Source organism: Tamandua tetradactyla, chromosome 18 (genome assembly GCF_023851605.1).
Source record: "Tamandua tetradactyla isolate mTamTet1 chromosome 18, mTamTet1.pri, whole genome shotgun sequence".
Taxonomy (NCBI): Eukaryota; Metazoa; Chordata; class Mammalia; order Pilosa; family Myrmecophagidae; genus Tamandua; species Tamandua tetradactyla.
The window spans coordinates 59459910-59480503 of NC_135344.1; the positions used below are offsets into that span (position 1 = coordinate 59459910).

The 20594-nt window shown below is 39.8% G+C and overlaps 1 protein-coding gene across 3 annotated transcripts in view; it reads right to left on the reverse strand.

The window, feature by feature from the left end:
- LAMA3 (laminin subunit alpha 3) overlaps nucleotides 1-20594 on the reverse strand; it is a 318755-nt gene that overhangs the window by 10333 nt on the left and 287828 nt on the right. For all 3 annotated transcript variants that reach the window (XM_077135789.1, XM_077135788.1, XM_077135790.1), the window contains 7 exons: nucleotides 20172-20305; nucleotides 14841-14958; nucleotides 14300-14440; nucleotides 12209-12348; nucleotides 9921-10052; nucleotides 8282-8435; nucleotides 3785-3954 (listed from right to left, as the gene is read on the reverse strand). In XM_077135789.1, coding sequence (XP_076991904.1) covers nucleotides 3785-3954; nucleotides 8282-8435; nucleotides 9921-10052; nucleotides 12209-12348; nucleotides 14300-14440; nucleotides 14841-14958; nucleotides 20172-20305 — 989 coding nt within the window. The remainder of the gene's footprint in view (nucleotides 1-3784; nucleotides 3955-8281; nucleotides 8436-9920; nucleotides 10053-12208; nucleotides 12349-14299; nucleotides 14441-14840; nucleotides 14959-20171; nucleotides 20306-20594) is intronic.

Here is a 20594-nt window from a genome sequence, read left to right on the forward strand (position 1 = left end):
ATAAAAAACCTATACCTAAAACCCCAATATACCCACTCCCCATCCCCAGATACCCAGATCTACCAACTTGTAACATTTTCCCACATTTGCCAAATCATTCATTCATTCCATCTATCAATCTATTTTCTAAAAGTCTGAGAGTAGGTTGTATATCATGTTCCTTGAATACTTAACATGGCCATATACATTTCCTAAGAACAAGGATATTCACTGTAAGTATAATTATCAAGTTCAAGAAATCTAACTTTGATATAAAGCTTATAGCCTATATTCCAATTTATATATGCTCCCAATAATGTCCTTTTGCACATTTTCTCCTCCATTATTAGATCCAGTCCAGGATTATAGACTACATTCAGTTGTCATTGTCTTTTTACATTCTTTTTTTAAAAAATTTGTGGAAACATATAAATAACATAAAATTTCCCATCTCAGCCACTCCCAAGCATACAGTTTGGTGGGATTAGTCACACTGACAATGTTTTGCTTCCCTCACTACTGTCTATTACCAGAACTTTCTCCATCACGCCAAACAGAAACCTAGCACCCATAACATACTCTCATTTCTCCTTCCTCTCCTCACCCTTGGTAACCTCCTATCTACCGTCTGTCTCTATGAATTTGCATATTCTAGTTTTTCATATAAATGAAATCATACAATAGCTATCTCTTTATGTCTGATTTATTTCACTCAACATGTTGCCATTACTATTCATCCACATTGTAGCATGTATCAGAAATTTATTCCTTTTTAAAGATGAATAACATTCTATTGTACACCTATACCATATTTTGTTTATTCATTCACTCATCTGTTAATGGACATGGGGGTTGCTTCCACCTTCTGGCTAAGGTGAATAATGCTGCTGAGATGACTGGTATACAAATATGTCTGAGCATGCCTGTGCTTGTTAAACCCAACAAATATGCATTGTGTTTTGTATACATTTAAGTAAAGGGAACTTGTTGGGGAAGAGGAGAGGACACCTTGAATAACAAGTATGTAATTTAAGCATCAGATAAGCATTTTATTTCTTTAAGGCATATTTAATGCAAAGGTAGAGCCACCTTTTCCCACCCATCTTTAAATTTGTAAGACCTGACAGAACAGGAATTAGGCAAGTATCATGCAGTAAAAGCAGTTAATGAAAGTTACTGTTCATTTGCATGATGGTTAAACATCATTTGTACAGCTGGCTAGGTCAGCTTTACTTTCTATGAAAAGTCACATTCATTCATTAATCCATACATCTATCCAACAACTATGTATTGGGTCTGCACTCTACACAAGGCACTGGGCCAGGCCCTGGGACTGCAGCAATGGACGTCTTACTTTCTGCGTGGCTTGCAGTTATCAGGTCCACTGAGAGTCTAAGTAAAAGCAGCAGGAAGAAGGTGATGGGCCACATGGAGATCTGTGGGCCGTTCCAGCCCTCCTCATGTTCAGTGTCTCACTCCACAAGAGACAGAGGGCAGGGCCTGGTTCTGGCCTGCCTACAGCCGTATACCCAGTGCCTGGCACATAGCAGACATTGACTAGTTCTGAACTGAATTGAATGGCAAAGGAAAATTTGGAGGCAGAACATGGAAATGGAAAGAAAACAACCTACACTGGTACTTCTCTTTACTTTTTATTACTGTGCAGCTGAGAGAACTCTGAGATACACATTTATCCTTCAGATTTGCAAGTTACCTGGAGGGCAATGTTCTTCAAAATGAAAAAGAAATCTCTATTTGTCAAATTAAACCAACCAGATGGTGCCATAGCTCAATATTTCTCTTGGTATGTCTATGTGCTAGTGCGGAGGTTTGGAGAATAAGGGTTAGTCAATTTAAGGAGGATATTAAACTCGCTACAGAACTAAAGTGCTTCACATATGTGGGCTTGATTACAAGCTTGACATTTGTTTCGCAGAATACTTTCTTAAAGCAACTCTCTTTCATAAAAGACCCACACCCAAAAAAGGCAGTAGTAGATTCAAATTGCAGTTTAAGATACTGTAGAAAATTGGTAGGAAAAGCAGAGAGCTAAGTAGCTGTTTAATACTAATCTACCAGAGGGTTAACATACTGATATAATGTCATAGAGAAGAGTCAAAACAATTGCTAGCATATGCATAATTCAAAATGAAACAACAGAAAAGGAAAGCCTTACAACTTCCTTAAAAATACGATTGCTACAATACTTGGGACAAAAAAACTAAAATTATATTTACTGATGACTATTTTTTTCTAAGTCACTTGTCTTTCAAAATGTTGCTTTTTTTCCCATTTATTACATAGGATTTCATCTTGGAAGGAAAGGCACTAAGGCTGAATCATCAGAAGAAGCCTGGATAACTCAATTTGCTGAAAGTGCTGAGAAAGAAAGAAGATGCAGGACAAAAGGGGGCTGGAGTTGACAATCACTCCTGCTTCGGTCTTCCACTAGAACAGTTTTGGCAAATCAGGGATCCGGAGATTTTCCGTGGGCTGAGAGGTGGAGCCACTGGGCAGCTTCCTTTCTGGCCTTCACACATGCCAATAAATGACACCCTTGACTTACTGAGTGGGCCATCTGGGGCCATCCTCCTCACAAGCCATTACCTCTCCTAGAGCATCATCAACCCATTTAAACTGGTGAGAAAACTGGAGGATTGGAGAGGTTTAGCCATTGGCTAATACTTGTGATATAGATATAATTATGTCAAATTTCGAGAGAGAATGCTTAGGCTTAGGCAAGTTAAAAGCCAATGATGGCCATGGAGTCAAGACACTTGGTGGTCCTGTCGAGAGAGCCTGCTGCGGGCCCACTGACTGGTGACAACCACTAGCCACATTCTCGGACCCACCTGGGCACTCGGGAGAGGTCTCCTTCCTCCAGCTCCCTTGGTTGTTCCCAGCTAATGACTGCACAGGGTAGGGGCATGAAGGCCTTGTATTTTGCTGACTCGACTCTTCTAGGGGGTGTTCTCTGGTTGGGATGCCCCACCTGGGTGGCTCCTTCTCAGCTGCACTGCAGATGGAAGCTCTTCCCACTGGATGCTCCTTCCTGCCTGTCTCTGTTTACAGGTATGAGGTCTGCGTCGCAGCCTGGAGGCTCTCCTACCTGATCCTGCTCCCGTACTTGATCTCTCGCAGGTCATCCCTACAATATATCTCTTGCCTGCTAATCCCATTTTGGCCTCTGGTCTCAGAGAACCTGAGCTGTCACATTTTCCTGAGGCTACACAGCCACTAAGTGACCAGGCAGGAATGGCCACTTAAAGTCCAATCTTAAAGCCAGCTGCATCTGTATATGTCATGAAGGAATTTGTAGCAACTTTTAATTTATATCTCCTTCAAAGCACCTGAAAATAACAGACCTTGTTTCTCTACTTCCTCCTGACATAATGTCTCTGCTCGTTCCCTCCTCCCCAGAGATGACTTGCTAGCACAAAAAGTCCGAATGCAATCACTAGGATCTATTTGACATTGAGTCTACCTATAAGGATGATTTTTTTTACTATAAAATACAATAGAAAGGTGATTTATCATAGAAAAAAAAATAGCAGCTTTGGAAAGAAATACCAGCATTATTTTTAGAACAGTGTCAATTCTAAATGGGAGCAGAACTGATGGTTTCAGCCTCTTAGTGGTACACTGTCACGTTTGTATTCCAAATGGAGGGTGGGAGGGTCCTCTGCAGACTGGCACCCTCTTTTATCAAAAACAATAATGCCACCTTCATTAGTGACAGTCTTCTCTGGGGCAGAACGCAGAGTCAGTTCTGAGTGGGCACAGAGGCAAGAAAGTGAAATAATACCTGGGTTTCAGCAACTCCTGAGGAAGTGTGAATAGCACGTGGCTGGTGGGACTGTCCCCAAATCGGAGGGCACTGTGACTGGCCTGTGCCTGGGAAGGTGGTGGGCAGGACTGCATATCGCGTCTCATTGCTGGGATCCTCGGAGAAGCCATGGGTGGGTCCTGGACCGGCTGTGTGGGAGAGGAACAAAAATTAGGATAGCTAATTGTCAGGCAAAGAGTGGAAAATATTCACCCTCCTAAGCACCTTATTCTTCATACTCAGAGATGAATTCAGTGGAGAAATTGGAGACCAGCCAAGTAAAACTACAGGGCTGGGAAGGTTCCACGTGGCCCCTTCCTGTGGGGTGACTGATGGCATAAAGACGGAACAGAACACAGAGACAGAGAGCACGTTCTTCAGCTCCTTAACATTTCCTGCAGCCAGAACCTCCCAATCCCCATTAATGTCCTAATGTGGCTTTGATGGGGGGTGGGCTTTTGGCCACCAGGAAGGTATAAAACATAACTGGAAGGGAAAGCAGGTCATTTTCTCAGGAAAACAAAGTTTATGGGACTCTAAGCCCCCTTCTCTTACGCCCTCTTTAGGGAGGATATATGGTATTCTCATCCTACACAACTCTGGTCTTTCTTCTGAAAGTCGCTGAACCTGGGCACAGCAGATATACAGAGCCCTCCACAGAGCATCTGAAGAACCACAGCACCCCTTTCGAGAGCCAGCATTTGCCCCCAAAGTGTGCACAACCAGCCAGTGAGCCGTGGAGATGTAAATCCTCCCCATGGGAGGACAGACACAACCCATCCCGGCCTTTACCAGGGTTGGCGGAAGCACCCAAATCCATCTGAGTTAGGTGGTGCTTTGACCTTTCCAAGAGGACTGAGTTTTAGGGCAAAAAAAACAACCATAATAAATATCGAATAAAACTAGAAAAATTGTTGGAGGAAACGGAGATTCCACAGCTCCTCCCTACTTTCTCTGATGCACAGCCCGAGCTGCACATCTCCCACAGGGCTCAGCACTTAGCTGGGGTCTCAGCTAGAGAGAATGGTGGGGAAGGGCTTTGCTAGGGATTGGTTCAGGAATGAACATGTGACCCAGTCCTGGCCAATGAGCAGTGAGGGGATGTTGGGGGGCAGGGCTTTCTGTAAAGGTCATCTTATTAGTAGAGAGAGGCACAGAGGCAGGACCAGAGCTTCCTGTGATGAACATTGTCTAGTGGGGTTACTATTGCCAGGAACCACACAGCATGGGCCAAGAAAACTGTGGGGAAGAAGAGCTGAGGCTAGATGTCCCTGAGACTGACCTACCCCTGAATGGTTCATTACATGAGATTATAGATTCCTTATTGTTTAAGCCATTTTGCAGTGGATTTTCTGGAGCTAGCGAATTCTCAATGGTTTCAAATTCCCTCAAGATCAGGTTTTCCTTCTCTGTCCAGTGATTCCTGAATAGGGTGCTTGGAATGCAAACTTGATAGCAGTTATTTAAACACTCCATGTGTATACATTGCTGAGTGGCAATGTTCAGTCATACCCACCAGAAAGTTAAAATCACAGCCAAACCTGGATCCTACTGAGATCAGAACCCACCCTAGAGCTTCCTGCCTGTGAGTCACACCACTGGGCCTCATTTCCTTTCTGAAATATTTTTCTTTGTGTGTCAGCTGCAGTAAAATCAAGGTGAACAGGTTGGATAGACATCTTTTGCCACCAACTCTTCCTGAATTTTGTTCAGGCATCACAGTCCTTCAAGGCACCCACATCCCAAATCTCGGTCATCACTGACGCCCACCACCATTGCCTCTTTTATGTATCCATTGCCTCCTACAGTTCATCTCTGAAATATATTTTGCTTTCACTTCTTTCTTTTCATTTCCAGTGCTTCTGCCCAGAAAGTCAGACCCCCTGACTATCGCCTGGACCAGTACAGTAGTATGCCAGTTTGTCTCCTTGTTTCTAGAAGGTTCCTACATCAAACCATTCCAGAGGCTGCTGCCAGGTTAACAGTCTTTAAAGGCAACTTAAAGCAGTCTTTTCAATGGCTTTGTTGTTGTCCACAGAAGAATGCCCAAATTACAGATGTGAGGCTAAACAAGGCTCATGTGATCTAATACCCGAGTGTGGTTCCAACATTACCTCCCACTGCTCTTTCTCTACCTGAATGGAGGTCAAACTAAACTTCCTGCCGTTCATCAAGCTTTCCAAGCCCGTGGAAGCTACATGAGTGGCTCAGCAAGCACAGTCGTTGGGATTCTACTCCCTGAGTTTGAATTCTGACTCTTCCATTTATGGGCTGGCTACTCTTGGGCATGTTTTTTAATCTCTGAGGGACTCAATTTCCAGATGTGGAAAGTTGACATTTATTCTGCTTTCAGTTGGGCATGGTAAGAATTGAAAAATACAGTATGAAAAACCATGACAGTTAGAGATAAAGCATGCCAAGAGTCTTTACCTATGTGTCCCATCCACATCATGCCTCTTGGTTTTGTGCTTCGGCTGGTGCAGCTCCAAAACACACCCATCTAAATTCTGTCCACCCTCCAGACTTGGCTTCAGTTTCATCTCCCCTAGAGAACCATCCTGGCCTCTGTGGCAGGAACTTCATTTAACCCTTTCAGCACCACCATGAGCTATTACTATTCTTTATCCTCATTTACCTCGGAGGAAATAGACCCACAGAGAGGTTAAGTAATCATTCAAGGTCACACACCTACTAAATGATAAAGCCCAATTCAAACCTAGGAAGGCTGACCCCAAAGCCCAGTACTTAATCATTAAGTGAAGTGTTTTTTCTGCTATTGGGTTTTTGGAGGACTGATATCTCATTTCATCTAACCTGGGGCCTTGTATAGAACAGGAGAGGAATAAATATAGGGTATTCGCTAATATATCTTCCACCAATATCCTTGACTCCACCTGGCTCCCGAGGCCTTGTCAAAGATACCTGACAGAATCACACCAGCTTCCTCCATCTGGATGTCCTGTGGAAACCTGATACCCAATATGCTATGAATCACACTCCTTCTTTCCCTCCAAATGCTTCCCCTTCTCCTGTCTCTAAGAATGTTCTCACCAACCATTCAATAACCCAGACCAGAGGCCTCAGGATTATTTTAACTCCTGCCTTGTCCTTGCCTCCCATTTTCAATTATTCTCTGAGACCCGTACAGTCAATCATCTGGATAGCTCTTGAATCCATCTACTTCTCTCCTTTCTACCATCATTGTGCTAATTTAGTTATTAACTTTCAGCCTTACAACAAATATATGATTCCATTCCTGTTGGAACAATTCTAAAGATGTTCTTTCAAAACAGTAAAATGATAACCCTTTGTGATTTATGAAATATATTTCTCTTCAGTGGCATAATATATTTCCTATCACGCATTATCTATTCATGCTCCCCCAAATCTTTGTGCAGCATGAAAATATTGGTAGATAAGCAGCATGTGGTTGATGTCAAGTAAAAAGTGTGTCTAATAGAAGTACACTATTTTTAAGAGAACAAGGATCTGCAGTTAAGCTATCAGGTTTTGAATTCCAACTCTACCTTCCACCTGTGGGAGCTGGGTCAAACTGCTCAATTTTTTAAACTGCAGCATCCTTTTCTGTTAGCTATAGCTAGCAATAGTACTTACCTCATAAGGTTATCTGAGGATTTTGCAAGAAAATCCACTTAGAGAGCTTAGCATAAGCCTGGTACCTTGGAGGTGCTTCATGTCATCCATTAATCATATTAATCACAAAACCAGAGAAGGAGGTCACACAACTGACCTCAGGCAGAACACAGACTCTTTAAGTCCTAATCCTAGGTTCCATTCATTACCAATGTTGTGTTCCTCAAACCAAGGAATTCCATTTCCTTTTCAGTCTCTCTTGGTATTACATTAGAATCACCTCGAGAGGTTTACAACCTACTGACGACTAGCCTAATTTAATTGGATGGGATGCAACCTAAGCACTGGGGTTGTAACAGCTCTCTAGGTGTTTCCAACGTGCAAAGTTAAGCAAAGCTGGTATAGACAACAACTGGGTGAATATGAATATCTTGTCATAAAAGTTGCATCTGCCTAGAGAGGAGGTCTGTGGGGAAGAGGAGAGACATGGTCCCTGTTTTCTAGAGAAAAACCACTGAATCTGCACAAGTGTCTAAGGGCAAGAAGATATCAGTTACAGAAACAGCACAAGTGTCTAAGGGCAAGAAGATATCAGTTACAGAAATTGAGAAACCTAAGTCAAGGTTCTATTTGTTCTGTGACTGCAAAAATTGCAAAACTGAGATACAAAATAAAAGCAAAAAGAAAAACACTTTGAGCATTTTTGGTGTAACTCAACCATTGAAGACCTGTCCATCCCAGTTCATGGAGAAACTGACCACTATAAGATCAGGGGTGCAGATCTCTTTCTAACTGGCTCTCTTACTCAACATCCCCCATAAGGCCAGCTTTTGAGAATCCACTGGAGAGAAGTAGAGCCAAGTGTAAGGTTTTGACACTTACCAGGTTGACATTGAAGGTTGTGACTTTGTTAAACCTTTTAGAACCTTTAAGCAACATTAGAAAAGGTGGTTTATTTAAACTGCAGCCACCCAGGGATACGTCTCTCTTGACAGATTTACTGACCAAATCTAGAACGGCAGGACTCTGTAGTAATCTGGAACAAAGCACAAATGTAAGCTGCTGCCAAACTCTGAACCATCGAAAGAGATGCAGTGGTAGAGAAAGCCTGTTTCAAAAACACACATTCTTGTGGTCATGGTTTCTATGTGAACTTTGATGTCTTACCTATAAATTAAACTCTAGAGGAGACACTAAGCTTGTAGGTGTTACCTACTTCTTCATTCCCTGGAACACCTAGCACCATGCTTTGCTGGCAAAGTGACTCCAGAAATGTTCATTGACTTGAATGGCCAGGATTTGTGTCAAGGTGACAATACTATAGTTTTCTTTGGAATGGGTATCAGATAAAAATATGAAAAGAAAATATGCAGAGAGGGCGGGCCGCGGTGGCTCAGCGGGCAGAGTGCTTGCCTGCCATGCCGGAGGACCTCGGTTCGATTCCCGGCCCCAGCCCATGTAAAAAACAAACAAACAAACAAAATACAATAAAACAAGAAAATGTTTAAAGATGTTTCCCTTTCTTCCTCCCTTCCTTCCTTCCATCCTTCCTTCCTTCTCTCTCTGTCTTTCCTTCCCTTCCTCCCTCTTTAAAAAAAAAAAAAAAAAAAAAAAAAAAAAAAAAAAAATATGCAGAGAGGGGAGACCCACTGGATGATACAGAGTGGTTGCAAATAGTAGTAAAGCTCAGAAGTGAGTTTATGGAATGATATATCTTACAGCATTGGAGTAGGGAAGTCTCACTTTAAAAAGGAAAAATAATCAAATACTTGCTTTATCTCATGAATGTTGTGAAACTTTACAATGGTGGAAAGCTAGCTGGTACTAACCACTCAGTGTCCTCCATCATTCTGTCTTCCTGCTTCAGTCAGTGCTAACCAGATGTTTAAGGAACATGTTTCATCAACCAGGAGATGGGTGAGAACTCAGCCTCAACCCAACTAAGGAGAATAGGGCCTTGATGGTAGGAAGACAATGGTATCATCCTGAAGCCCAAGAGCCAGCCAGCCAAGTTACTGGTCTCTCCCTCCGCCTTGGGGAGATTTTTGGCTCTTAGTAAAAATGATTATTTTCTATAAAAAATTTAACATTTTAACATTTGCATGGAAATACCAAACTTACTCTCATTATTAAAAGTCATGTTCAATGTCATGGTGATTGGTTTCTTAGCATTGCATTGGACATGTAATTCCTTGGCTTTAAAAACTTGTAAAGCTGATTAAATCTAATTGCAGATTCCTGGTTAAACCAAAACAAAATCTCAGTGTGAATAATTTTAAGGGACATAATCTGAAAGTTAATTTTAATTAGACCTTTCCAAGTTTACGTGCCAAAGCTGTTTGCTGTTTGTTTGCTTTTAATGTGTACATTTTGCCGAAGAGGGTATTTTGCCAGTTTAGGGTAGGAGAACTTTGTGCAGCATATGTTTATAAATCTGACCCTGCTAACTGGACCAACTGGCAGGGCCATTCTCCCCAGACCCTCCTAAGCCTCAGAGAAAGATAAAGAAAAGATCACCCACCTGTGGATAAAAATATTGGAGATACAACCTTCAAAATTACTCCCACCAAGACGAAGAGATTGCTGGGAGTTTGAGAAGCCTTGTAGCCTTTGGTTATTTTTCAGTGGCTGGTCATCAATCAGAAGCCGGACTCTGAAAGAGGATAAAAGCAAAACAGCTGAGAAGTGCTGGACATAAAGGTTGTCTATATGTAATGAGAAGCCGGACTTATTGTCTTTGACCCAGACTCAGTATCTTTTCCTTCAAATAACAGTTAAACTAGACTTAATTTTAAGGACTCTTAAAAATTTGTTTGTGTTTCTTTTAAAAAAAATCTTAATTTTATTTACTTACATTCTATATCCATACCAAACATACACCTCCCTTTCTCTTCCCTCCATCCCCTGGTAATCTTTAATCTATTTTCTGTCTCTGAGAATTTGCTATTTCTAGACATCTCTTACAGACATAAGAAATCTCTTATAGGTGATATCACACAATAATTGTCCTTATGTATCTCAGTTATTTCACTGAGCATAATGTTTCCAAGGTTGTTACATATTGCAGCATATCTCAGAACTTCATCCTTTCTTGTGGCAGCATAATATTCCATTGCGTATACCACATTTTGTTTATCCATTATTTGTTGATGGGCATTTGGTTTATTTCCACCTTTTGGCCATTAAGAATAATACTGCTATAAACACTGCTGTATAAATACCTGTTTGAGACACTGCTTTCAACTTTCCTTGTGTGTATACCTGAAGTGGAATTGCTAGGTCTTACGGTAATTCTATCTTTAACTTTTCAAGAAACTGCCATCTTGCTTTTCACAGTGGCCACACCATTTTACATTTCCGTCAAAAATGCACTAGAGTTCCAAATTCTCTATATTCTTTCCAACACTTATTTAATGTTTTTTTTTTTTTAAATAATAGCCATCCTTATAGATGTGAAGTGGCATCTCATGGTTTTGATTTACAGTTCCCTAATGGCTGGTGATATTGAACATCGTTTCATATGATTATTGACCATTTGTTTATCTTTTTTGGAAAAAAAGGCTATTCAAGTCCTTTGTCCATTTTTAAATTGGGCTGTTTGATTTTTAGTTGTTGCATTGTAAAAATCCTTTATATATATTGGATATTTAAGCCCTTTTCTGATATATGGTTTGCAACCATTTTCTCCTGTTCTGTTTTACTTTCTTGATAAGGTCCTTTGGTGTACAAAAGTTTTTCATTTTGATGCAGTAGAAGTTCTCTATTGTGTCTTTTGTTGTGTGTTTGGTGTCATAGCTTAGAATCCATTACCAAATTTCAAATCATGAGGATTTGCCCCTATGTCATAGTCTATGAATTTTACAGTTTTAGCTCTTATATTTAGGTCCTTGATTCATTTTGAGTTAAGTTTTGTATATGGTATGAGGTAATAGTCTAGCTTCAGTTTTCCACATGTGGAAATCCAGTTTTCCCAACACCATTTGTTGAAGAGACTGTTCTTTCTCCATTGCATCTACTTATCACTGTTGTCAAAAATCAACTGGCCATAGTTGTGTGGTCTGTTTCTGGACTTTGAGTTCTGTTCTAATGGTCTATATATCTATTTTTATGGCAGCACCACACTGTTTTGATTACTGGAGCTTGGTAGTACAATTTGGAAATGGAAGATGTGAGTCCTCTTTGTCCTTCTTTTTTGCATATAAAGTTTTTATTAAAGTATTTTATATATATAAAAAGTGCATACATCAGAAAAAAGTGCATACATCATAAGGGTACAGCTTCATGAATTCTCACAACATAAATACATCTACACAACCAGAAAAAGAATCAGAACCTGTCCAGTACCCCAGAAGCCTGCTTCCACTCCCTTTCAATATCTAGCCTCCCGCTCCCTCCCAAGCGTAACCACTATCATGAATTCTGATAATACGGGTTACTTGGGTCTATTGTTGAACTTTGTTAAATGAAACTTGAGGAATGAACTCTTTTATGTGTAACTTCTTTCACTTAATATTATGTTTATGAGGTTCATCCATGTCATTATACATAGTTGTGGATCTTTCATTATTATTACTCCATAATATTCCATTTTGAATATATATCACAATTTATGTATCCATACAACTACTGATTATTTTTTGTTGCTGTTGATTATTTTTTAATAAGGAAATTGACATAGAACAAAGATGAAAGCCAAAACTTCTAGTAATACAGTGTCAGAATCAAGGACAGATACTTACAGAATAAAATCCCATTAAACTGAATAAAGTAAAATTCTTATAGCTCTGGAAGAAGTACCAATCCACTCACCCAGAGTTGTCGCTTATCACGGATACATGATGCAGTAAACCATCCATGTACGTTTGGGGAGATCTAAAAATTGGAGTGCTGCTATCTCTCGTGCTCAATTCAATGTGACCGTCTTCCAGAGTGACCTGCAGGCTACTTGTCTGAAATCATCATAGAACATACCCATAGAACATGACTAATTTGCATTCAAGGATTATGAATGTATCAGTATTTGAATTTATTCATCAAAACCACATATAAAACAGTCAGGCTGTGCTCACCCAAATATTTTGACTTTGCCATTTTGATCTAAAGATTACTTTTTTGAATATTTTGACTCCATGGTTATGAATATGAAATTTTCAGGCACATTATTTCAACTCTGATGAATTTGTCAAAAAGCATTTTCTGAACCTATATTCATTAAGCCAATTAAATTTCTTGGTCAATTAAACAGAGAGATAAAACCATTTTCCAAATTTTTCTATTTTTACTTCTACTTTACTGAAGTTATTATCTTTAGGAGGAATCCTTTTCTAAATAAATTTTACAATGAAGATTTGATTTATCAACTGATTTTTTTTTGCATGGGCAGGCACCGGGAATTGAACCCAGGTCTCCGGCATGGCAGGTGAGAACTCTGCTTGCTGAGCCACTGTGGTCTGTCCTCAACTGGTTTTTTGTAAGAAATTATAATGATGAGATCTCCTCTTCAAATACTATAAATTTTATTTTGTGGTCAGTATTTCTGAGAAGTTCAATTTTTTATGTCAAACTCTAAATTTTGCATGTGGATCCAAATTTTGGGAAGATTTGGTTCTTTCTATCAATTCTTAGTAAAATTAGTATGTCAAATTTTAGCAGTTGTTATTAAATTTTACTAATTTTTTTTACCACATCCAATTTTTGTTGTTTTAAATAAGACATGGTTCTTCGGTGAGCTTTTAATCTAAAACAATTTTTAAAGTGTGTGGTTGTAGCCACTATAGTTTTGTTTTCTTGTTGATTTTTCTGTCTGTAGTACTCAGTTATAAAATGGATAAATGCATGCTCATTTATATGTATTTTTAGCTAATACAATATGAAATGGAGGGCAATGTCTCTAGTTTATTTTTAGAATTTCTCCATTGCCCAGGAGTGATCTATTCCATTGCTAACCCAACTCTTTTTGTATGTGTACTAACTACCCCTGCCTTTGGCAGAAGAAACAATGCTGGGTGTCAGAAGAGCTACGTCAAACCATCCTGCTTTGATGGAAAGCCACCCCCTTAATCTAACTGTAGGCAAGGGCCCCTTCAGAGCCATTTAAAAAAAAAAAAAGATCTCTAAGCACTGATGGGCAAAGATATCGAGAGGAGAATCTTCCTAACACTAACAGCCATAGCCATAGCTACCATTCTTCTTTCAACAAGTCTTAGATGTCTGCTGTGCTCAGCAATCCTGAAAAAGCATATCTAAGAAGAGTAGTATTCTACTTTTACTTTTATTTTTGAAATGTCACTCATTCTACACCTAAATCTCACAACTAAAAATAAGTGCTAGTTGACTTCTATGACTGTATAACTTCACTAGCTAAATCCTCTTAAATTATAGAGGGTACCTCGTGGTTGAAGAGAGTTTTGTGGCTTGGTTCTACGAAGGGTAAAGGACCTTATGTTACATTCTCCCATTCCTCAAATGTAAACATTGTCCAACTAGCTGCTGCAGATAAAAAAAGGAATCTGAAGAACTATTTCTTTGTGTAATTAAAAAGGAATAACGGAGATCCATTCTGAATTTTGTTTCTTGGATCTAAAATATCAAGCAACTTTACTATAATAATTGTAATTCAACTTAGCTCTTATGAACGCACCTAAAAAGAATGAAAATGAGTCCATAAATATACACAAATTCCGTTTTGTAAAGTGAAATGTACTTTCTAAACCTGATTTCTTTTATGACCTACCCTAGGGTGGGGATCAATTTTCACGGTTGAAATAGACAATAGAATTCATGATACAATGATACAAAAAAATGCCCAACTAATTTACTTTCATAATCTCTCTATTGTTTTTGACATCAGACTTTAAATTCAGTTTAAATCTGGTTCAATATTAATATAATATTTCATACCCGTGTTTGATGATTTAATAATAGGCCACTGGGTTGAAAGGTCTGAAATCCAAATGAGGCCTGAAACTTGTCAGGTTCTGGGAAGTCCAAATTGGTAAAACTCAATTGCCCTCCTCTGGAGAATGAGGCAGACCGCACAAGCTGAAATGCAAACATGGGATAAATTACCGGCACTGTAATCATTTCATGACTGAAATACAATATCTTATCCTTCATCAACATACCTGAACTGACTGACGTGATTTATGGAACCTCAGAAACAAATAAAATTTGCTTTACTGCATAATTTACCAAACACCTGTAAATTTTTGTGTATAATTGGTGTTGCTACTTTCCAACAAAGTTAACATGCAAACTCCACGAAGTTCTGTAGCTTGCAAGTTTATGGGAAGTGTATATCAGATTCACTATAATTCTGTGAATACATAATTCACTATAATACTGTGATCCAGAAAAAAGTCAAAAGGTTATTGAAACTGGGTGCACTCCTTTGCAATGTTTTGAAATCTGCAGCATATTTTTAGCATAACTCTTCACTTACCTTCCAGTCTTCTGAGCACTTTTTTGTCACTCCCACAGTATCATTTAACCTAACGACACCACTAGTTTTCTTCAGATTTTTCATGCAGCCTCGGAAAGCAGGTGTAGAAATGTTAAACCTGATTTGGGATACAAAAAAGTAAGAAATATCATGCCAGGGCTTTCTGAGAATCAGAGCTAAAACAGTGTACTATCTACTACATATTTTGTGGTTATCACTTCCCATGGGATTCCTATACTGCTGTCACAGGAACTGAATGTTATATTATCGACTTATTTTTTCATGCTGGGAAAAATCTACCTCCTTTCCTTGTGATTCTTAATTTCAAGTTTAAAACCTCAGACAATAATGTTGACAGATTACCCAAGAATGATCAGTATATCCCCCTGAAATTTCAGAGATACATAAGATGCACAATGTCTAGAATTAGTCCCTCCGTATCCTAGGAATTGGAGTCATGTATGATAAAGAGGAAGCATAACTAATAAGTAATTTATCAGAGCCAAGAATGTTCTAGAAAAGTATTTACACTGTATTTCTTGTCTACTTTTCAGTTAGCTATTGTAAACTTGGAAAAAATAAACTGTTACTGTTTAGTCCTATTCAATTATGGAAAATGTGGTTTGGCATTTAATCAATGCCAAGTTGAAACAATGGAAAGTACAGGAATGAAGTGGTCATTGTCTGAGTTCAAAGACTGCATCCACCACCCCCTGCTTGTGAGGCCTGCTTGGAGTCGTGCACGGCTCACCATAGTGAACACCCAGGAAGTGCTGGCCAGTGTTTCTGAGAGGCCAGGTGGTGCTGCTGAGGGGCTGTGGGCTCTGGATCCAGACTGCCAGGGTTCAAGTCCTACCCTGCTATTTGAGGGCTGGACAATCTTGGGCTGGTGACTTAACTTATTGGTACCTCTGCTTCCTCATTTATACAATCTGCCTCATAGGTTTGTGGTGACTTTCAATGAGTTCATATGTATAACACCCTCCAATGGAACTTAGTACAGAGTGAGGTCTCGGGGTGAGAGGCTGGGGTAGTACCTAACCCCTATTTCCCAAAGCAGCTCTTTCTTCATGTCCGCCCTAGCATTTATCCTTGGATTTGACTTCTGGATCAGTCTGGAATTGAATTCACATAAAGCATTAACACCACCATGAACTGGCTAAAGTCTCAGCAAATACCTCGGTTTCTTAAACAAATGATGTGGTAAGAAAAACCCAAAGCTGATTTCATTATAAATCTCCAAGTTGGCATCCTTTTCTAAATGCAAAGGTGTCAGCACTCATTTTTATTCAATTCCTTATAAATAGTTGAACTACATGTAATGTGCATAACATTAAATTTCACTAAAAGGAGAAGGAAGAAACGAATCCTCCTTGGCATTGCAGCACAAGCATAGCTATTTTATAAAGATGGCTTTTTGCCTCAGAATAGGAGGAAAGATCATATTAATTCTTGGAACTGGTCTATTTATACATATTTTTAGATCCATTCTTCCTTGGACTTCAACATGTTTTAACCCAAATTGACATTCGCTGTTGTCTCTCTTCCTATTAGAGCACAGGTTGAAGGAAGAGGAGGGTGGCAGAGAAGAGGGGGAAAGAAAGGCAGCCAAGATATAGAGGCATCTGTTTTGGACAAGGTACAGTTTGGCACCTTAGGCCTATTATTCCAGCACCATAATCATCTTTGAGGGAGTTTTTCTTATCTAACATTTATTGAGCATCTGCATGAGCGAAGTAGTATGTAATCACTTTACAAGTCACTTAAAACTACCCTAGGAAATAAGTAGTCACCAGGCCCATGTACAGATGTAGCAGCTGAGGCTGAGGGAGGTTCAGGAACTTGCTCAAGGTCATACAGTTGATAAGTGGCAGAGCTGGGGTCTAACGTAGCTCATTGTGATCCTGAAGCCCTTGGAACACTTGCATAGTTTGTATTCCCTCAACACTCAGAAGTGGTCATGACTTCTTACAGAACAGCCGTCTACAGCAGAGATGTTAAGATGGAGAGTATTTCCACTCTTCCTTGGGGGTGGGGACTTTTTTTTCACTGTTCATGTGAAGGCCCAGAGGGTCCTGCTGCATTGTAGGGCCCGGCATCTTGGACACATTTCCTAGAGGAACGTGACTGTGCAGGGTGTAACAGTTCTGAAATGCTCCCGGTCTGTCCATCCACATGGTTTCTTCCTTGTCAACGGGAGGTGCCTGGCATTCACAAAGGCCTGGCCAGCTCACTGCCTGCTCCCAGCAGATTTCAGAGAGCAGTAAGAGTAAGCTTTAACCCAACACTCAAGGTGGAGTTTGATAGGTCCCGTTTGTTTTTACTGTTCAAACTATTTTCATTTTCTAATGTTTTGTTATTATACTCTGTGACACAATGGTGCAGATCCTGTCGGTTTTAGACTCTCTGGCATTATCAGAGGTGATTTACTCTTCTCATAGGAAGCAGATAGGATTAACAGACTGTGATTTCTAACCAGAATCTTAAATTATTCTAACATCTGGGTCTCCATTCTCAGAGTATACAATGAGAGAGACCAAAGCCACTTTATTTAGAGATTACACTAGTTTGCTTTGTCTCACATTAGCTGTCTTTGGCTGTCTCCAAGGGCCTTCCATTTCTTCTAAGACCTGAACAGCTTCCTGCTTTGACAGAGTTTCCTAGCTGCTCCTACAAAGCTTGGCTATAGGTTACAGAGAGAACTCTTCCATGCCCATCCTGCCCTATTGAGCCATGTCAGAGAGGGTTTCAGGACTCTTACTATGAAAGACTTCACCAGAGGGATGAAGTAGGGCCAGAAATATCTGAATATTCCTTAGCATTTTACTCACAAGGGAGCAAAAGGATAGGGAAATCTTTTCACTGGCCACTAACTCCTGTACTTTCCATGTTCTTGTGAGGAAAAAAAAAATCAAAATATAAACTTCCCTAGAAAAAGGAAGCAGTCCTTTGTTCGGAAGATCCTAAGACAGATAATTAGGAAAATTCTATCTGTACATCCAAACACACAGCTATACATTTGTATATCTATAAACGTCTTTATTGAATGGCTAGAAGTGTAAAGGCAAAGGAACATTGAGTGCCAACTTAACCCAAAGTCACACAGCTGTTTTGTGGCTGAGCCAAAACTAGAATCCACTTCTTCTGATTCTCCCTCACTACCCTCCTGTAGTAAATCTTGCTTAACTGGCATCCATACTGCTCTAGATGCATCTCATGCTAATACTATTCAAATGCAAACCACTAGCCAAAGGCTTCCTTATTGCCTCTGCTGGAGAATTCCTCACTGCTCTGAGTGAGCCTACCTGTCTCCATAACCCCAGTGACCTGGGTGTCTAACTTTCCTCACCCTTTTCTCCAGTTTGGACTTCTTCCAGAGGTCCAAGTCATACCCAACAGCCTCTGGGCATCTCCACTTGCCCACCTCTTAGGCTCCTGGTACTCAGCCTGTCTCAGTCTAAGTATCATCCTGCCCCAATCTGCTCCTTGGCTGATGTCCAAGTGTTAACCCATAAACCAGGCAATATCTTTGACCACTTTTTCTTCTTTACTTTTGAAATCCAAACAAGTATTTAGTACTGCCCATCTGACATCCTAAATGTATTGTGAATCCACTCCTTTTCCTCATCTGCAGTGCTATTTCCTGGGTCAGGCCCCCCTCATCACTCACTTGTGTTAATTCAGTCATCTTCTAACCACTCTCCCTGCCTCTGCCTTTTCCCCTCTAACCTAGTCTCTACCACACCCTAGAGTGAGCTGCTGAAAACCCAGTCTGATTATATCTTTTCTCTGCTTAAATCCCTCTCGTGGCTCCTTACCATGCCTTTCAAGAACCTCTGAGGCCTTGCTACAGCTTCCTGTGTTAGCCTCCTGTTCTCTCACAACCCTGCTTCACAGCGCACTCCAGTTGTTTGATCGTCTCACGCTTCCCAGTTCTTGGCTTTTTGCATGTCTTTACTGTGGCATCTTTCAGGTTCTAGCAAGAGCCCACTTTCCTGAGGCCCCAAGCTGGTTCTACTGCCCCCTCCCGAGCTTGCCCTTTCACAGCGTGTATCACAATCCACCCCGTGTCTGTCTTTCCTCTCTAACTACACTTTAGGCTCTGCGGGGACAGGGACTCATCTGCCTGGTTCTTGCTGTATTTCCAGCACCTATCACACCGCCTGGTAAGTATCAGGCACTCAACAAATATTTGTGTAATGAACAAATAAATGACAACTTGCAGATGTACTAAAAAATGCTGACTAATTTAAACTACTTTGTTTTACTATATTTAACTGAATAAAACAGGATAATTGACTATTCACAGTTTAATTTGCCAATTAATATGGATGAGATCATTTTACCTCTTTGGCTCTCATTTTCTTCATCTATAAAACGTAAAGACATTCATCTTCAAACTCTATTAATGTGCTGAGTTTTCCTACCTATATTTTTTATTTTAGGGACAATCCTGACCTGACACCTTTAAAATACAGATTACTACTGCCTCCTTACTAAGGATGGATAGATGCCCAGAGAATTCTCTTCACAAAATCTTACAAATCATACTTTGTACTCCTTCCAAGTAATTTATAGAGTACGAAATTGAAGCAACTTCTTATCTCATATAAAAGTAATCATGATCAAACATTCTGGAATGTACTTTTATCTTAGTCATGAAGCTGGACTAAGCCTTCCAAGGTATCTTTTTCCCATAAATTTTCATCAGTTATCTAAAAGGTTTTATTTGGAGGACACAAAAACAAGATGTAAAAGTTACCTTTAAGTGCATTTCAAAATACTGTCTTTTTCCCTTCGTTCAGATTAAGCTTTATCACCTTTCAAATTAATTTGATTCATTCATGTACTCATTAAACCCAGAAATGGTCATGAATTTAGTCCATGTTTGTGACCACTGAAGGGGCAGGTAATACAGACATAAATGAGGCAGATGCCTTACAGTCCTGGAGAGACTTCCTAAAGGTAGTGAGTCTAGCCTCCAGTGCCCAGTCTTTCTGGCCAGGCCTGCACTCTCCTATCTTTCCTGCAAAGGCCAGGGTCCCAGCCTCCATCCTTCCTGGTGACAGCACTGTGAACACCAACTGTATTCCTCATGGTTTCTCTCCTTCTGAGAATGACAGTGGTGTGATACACTGTGCCCCCAGGTACCCCCTTTCAAATGGCTCATCCTATGATCCAGGATTAGTTAGGTGATACTATTAATACTGAAAACCTCACTTTTTGTGTTTTACGTTCCCTGAAATTAAAAAGGTGAGCTAGATGTATCCCTAGCAATCATAACCACTAAAGGTATGTAGAATGTCATTTAAAAAAATCACACCATCTTACCGTTCCCTGATTGAAATTGGAATTCCTCCCAGATAATAGGTGCCGAAATCAAATATTTCACCTATAATTTTGATGTTCCGAGAATTCACATTTATCCACATAAGTTTTTGGATTTTCCCAATTTTGATCTGAATCTGAAATAAATGAGACATGAATCAGCATGTGATTCTTGAAATAAAAGAATCCTATTCACAGTGGTTCAGAGCTTTTATGTTTTTATATGTTTTCCTTCAATCCATTTGTAAACATGGTAGGAAGACTGGATCAGTAGCACTTTCTGAAAAAAATATAATGTGAAAACATTTTAATAGAAATGTCTGCATTTAAAACTAATGTGTTTTACATACGCCATATATTTCATGCCTAAATGTTCAAATTTTAAAAGGATGTGTCCTTGAGTTAATAACTATAAGTTTATCTGAT